The 3796-nt window shown below is 38.9% G+C and overlaps 1 protein-coding gene across 1 annotated transcript in view; it reads left to right on the top strand.

Annotated features, from left to right (window-relative positions):
• Nucleotides 1-3796, top strand: part of slc16a3 (solute carrier family 16 (monocarboxylate transporter), member 3) — a 31756-nt gene that overhangs the window by 15865 nt on the left and 12095 nt on the right. The window contains exon 4 of the mRNA XM_015397431.1: nt 3629-3772. Within this exon, the coding sequence (XP_015252917.1) occupies nt 3629-3772 (144 nt within the window). The remainder of the gene's footprint in view (nt 1-3628; nt 3773-3796) is intronic.

Genomic DNA, 3796 nt, shown 5'->3' with positions numbered 1-3796 from the left:
TAATGGGGAGATTAGTTTATTTCCTGAAATTGTGCAGTAATGCTTTTTCATTAAACGGATTCCTTCTCCATTAGATTTGGATGACTGTGAGGAAACGGGTAGCCCCGCTGCATCAGAGGCTGGCAGCTCCCGTTCACTGCCTTCTGTTTTCACCGAGGCAAGCAGAGATAGAAACAGAATAGTCCCAGCCGAAGGTAGACGAATGTCACCGTGAACTTACCAAGTTCATTGTTTCACCGAATCAATAAGAGAATCAATAAGGAATTTAATCATTTCACAGAATCGATAAGAGAATTGATAAGGAATCGAATCGTTTCACAGAACCGATAAGGGAATCGATAACGGAATCAATGAGGAAATCAATAAGGAATCGAATCATTTCACACAATCGATAAGGAATTGAATCATTTCACAGAATCAATAAGAGAATCGATAAGGAATTGAATCGTTTCACAGAATCAATAAGAGAATAGATAAGGAATCGTTTCACAGAATCGATAAGGGAATCGATGAGGGAATCAATAAGGAATCTAATCATTTCACACAATCGATAAGGAATCAAATCGTTTCACAGAATCAATGAGGCAATCGAAAAGGACTCTTTTCACAGAATTGATAAGAGAATCGTTAAGGAATTGAATCGTCTCACAGAATCGATAAGGGAATGGGAATCGTGAAAATCTTATAAATTCCTAACCCTACATGTCAGCGGACAAGATAGAGGAGAGCAGGAGGCGGGGTTACCAATCTACTCGCTCTGGAGAGCAGAGTTCGCTGCTTTTAGATGTTGTCTCCAAAGTCTCCAGTAGCAGGAAAAAGTCACCAGATATGGCGCTAGGAGCTTTCTAGAAATCAGAGTGCTAGAGGGGTCTGAAAAGCCAGTAAATATAGCGACTAAAGCAGTAAGTTGGCAACACTGCTCTTCGACCTTTCTGAACATGTGAAGCAAATGGACTGATCCAATGAGTTTAGCGAAAGCATTTTTATCAGTAACGTAATTAATGTGCACAAATAAGGAAAAGTTGTATTAACCATACATGGGCCCCCAGGAACTCGGGCCCCTAGGCAACTGCATAGTATTGCCCAATGGTAAATCCCCCCACGGTGTCCCAGCCCCACAGTGGAATCTCCACCTTATCATTTCACAAGTAACTTCAGAAAATGTGCACCAAGCCTCCATGTATATACTGGCATTGTTTGTGCAGATAGTCAAGCTGTTTGTGTTGTTGTCGTGGCAATGAACAAGCGTAAATCTTGGGATGGGCCTCTGCTTCTGAAGATACCGCTCACTGGTGCCCTGCTGTTTGGAAGCTAATGCTACACTTGTGTTGGTGGGAAATGAAATGAAAAATTATGAGATCTGCATGTGCAGATCATTTTCACATAGAAAAGATCCTGCTAAAGCTAAAGATGCTTAATAATGGACAATTTAAGAGAGCGTTTATTGATTTTTTTTTTTATTGCCATCTGCAGACATCAGCAGATATTATTCAGGGATTTGACCTGTGATATAATCAGGGTAAAACCTTCCTACTGTATTTACAAGACCTGTAGTATCCTTTATGAATGGTCTGTCTGTTGCCTCCCTGCTTGAGTTATCTGCCCTAGCTGTGGTACAAATGGTGCTGGCCCTTCCTTTAAATCAACCCTCTGAAGGTTATAAAACTCTGAGGCAGAACGTGTTTCACATACAGACCTTTTTTGCTGGATGAGTAGAAAATCATCAACTTCATCTGTTTCCTTCACAGAGATCCTTCTGCAAAGATGATGCTTATAGCAGGAGTTCTCACTCCATCTTTTTGACTTATCACTAAGTAACCGAACCTCTTCACAACATATTCCCATCAGAAATGGGTTTTCTCCTCAATAATTCTCCTTTTACAGCAGCAGACGGGGACGGGACTTTTCCTGGTACCTTCACGTACGCTACGCTGTAGCATATGCAGTTTTAAGAGCAGGACTCAAAAGTCAGTGTTTGTTTCAGAAAAGATCGTTTTAGAGTAAAGTTTATTTTCAGTATAGCAGTAGAAAGAGCACTAATATTTATTTAAGCTACATACAGTAGCAGCCATTCAAAATGGTCCTTCCTAGTCAAACGCCAGCCGAATGGCAGCAGACTTCCAGCCACTGGAGTGACCCCCTTCCTTCTCCTGGGCTTGCATATTTTTAAACCTGACTCCACCCTTTTACTGACCTACAGGGTCTGACCAGGAGATGGTGCTTCTCTTTAGATCTTAATGTCCACAAACCATGACAGAAAGAATATTTTAGTACTAAGATTGATTTAAAAAAAAAGGAATCTTAGGGGACCAGCCAAGGGCCAACCAAGGTTCCATCAAGGAAAGTGGGGAAATTTTCAATGGCTACTACTGTATGTTGAAATTTGTAACTGTTTGTTGATATTTGGCCTTTAATGAAGATTTTGCTGTTTAAAAGTGCAAAGATTATTCAAGCTCTTTTATAGCCCAATGTAATCGTCTCATGTAAGAGCATTAAGTATTAAAGTTATAAGTCATTCCTGACTGTCTCTAACCCTCTCATGAATGAATTATGATAAGCTCTGTCAGGATCTTTTTTTTTTTTACTTTTTTATACATTATGAATGTAAAAAAAGGTTTAAACACAAGTATACTTAATGCATTTTATATAAAATAAATCGACATACAAACAAAGTAGCTGCATAGATTAGTTGTAACTTAGTTTTCCTGTTGTAATATGGTATTCTGTTGGCAGAGGTGTCATGCTACAATGTGGGATTCAGAAAAAGATGTTGAAATGTCTGAAAGGTCGGACACAGGCGAGAGCGTATTGGGAGATGGAGACCAAAAAGACCCTCATCCTTGGCCCTATCTCACAGAATGTTTAGAAAGAGCCGAAAAATTGACCTTTCAGTTTATATAGCGGCATCTGGCTGTTTTTTTTAAAGGTTACTTTATACTTTTATACTTTAAGTAGTTTTTGGAGGGTATACTTTTTCACTTTTACTTGAGTAAAGAGGTCAAGTTGATACTTCAACTTTTACCAGAGTGTTTTTAAACTGCAGTATCTATACTTCTACTGAAGTAACAAACGGGTGAAGTTTTGACACCACTACCTGTTGGATGGTGGTTCTTCTGCTCCCCTGTAGAAATTGAAATAGCCGAGGTGTTTGGTCTTTTTCCTTTGTGTCAGCCATCTTGGTTTTACTGACTTTTTTTTTTTCCAATTGCAATAATCAACAAAAGGGATATTTCTGTATGTGATGATGCAATTGCTTCCACTAGGTTGGACTATTATGCATGAGTGCCGAAAATCCAAGGCATATATATATATATATATATATATATATATATATATATATATACACCAAAAAAACACTTTTAAACAGCTGTACACTGTGGTGATCACCATGCATAAAAGGGTTTAAGCAAAAGAAATATGCAGTTTCCGTTCAAGTAATGATAAATGAAGGTTTAATATTAAAGAAAATGTTGTCTTTGATAAGTTATAGCTTTTTCCCACCAGATTAAGGAAAATATTAGACTTAAATTATTTGACAGAAATTGAGATATTTAGGGGGAAAAAATTATTACAAAAAAAATCCCAAAAAGATCTGATCATTGTAGCACCCATACTCCTCTCTGTCCAGGTCCGGTTTGCAGCGTCCTGGTGAACCGTTTCGGCTGTCGTCCTGTGATGATGGTAGGAGGCCTCTTCGCCTCCTCTGGAATGATCCTGGCATCCTTTTCCACCAGCATCGTCCACATCTACCTCTGTACTGGAGTCATTACAGGTCCTGACCATCTCTGCTGTTTCC

The sequence above is a fragment of the Cyprinodon variegatus genome, unplaced genomic scaffold, assembly GCF_000732505.1.
Source record: "Cyprinodon variegatus isolate N-32 unplaced genomic scaffold, C_variegatus-1.0 Scaffold862, whole genome shotgun sequence".
Taxonomy (NCBI): Eukaryota; Metazoa; Chordata; class Actinopteri; order Cyprinodontiformes; family Cyprinodontidae; genus Cyprinodon; species Cyprinodon variegatus.
Note: the sequence above shows the minus strand (reverse complement) of the source record. Positions and strands in the feature narration are given on the sequence as shown.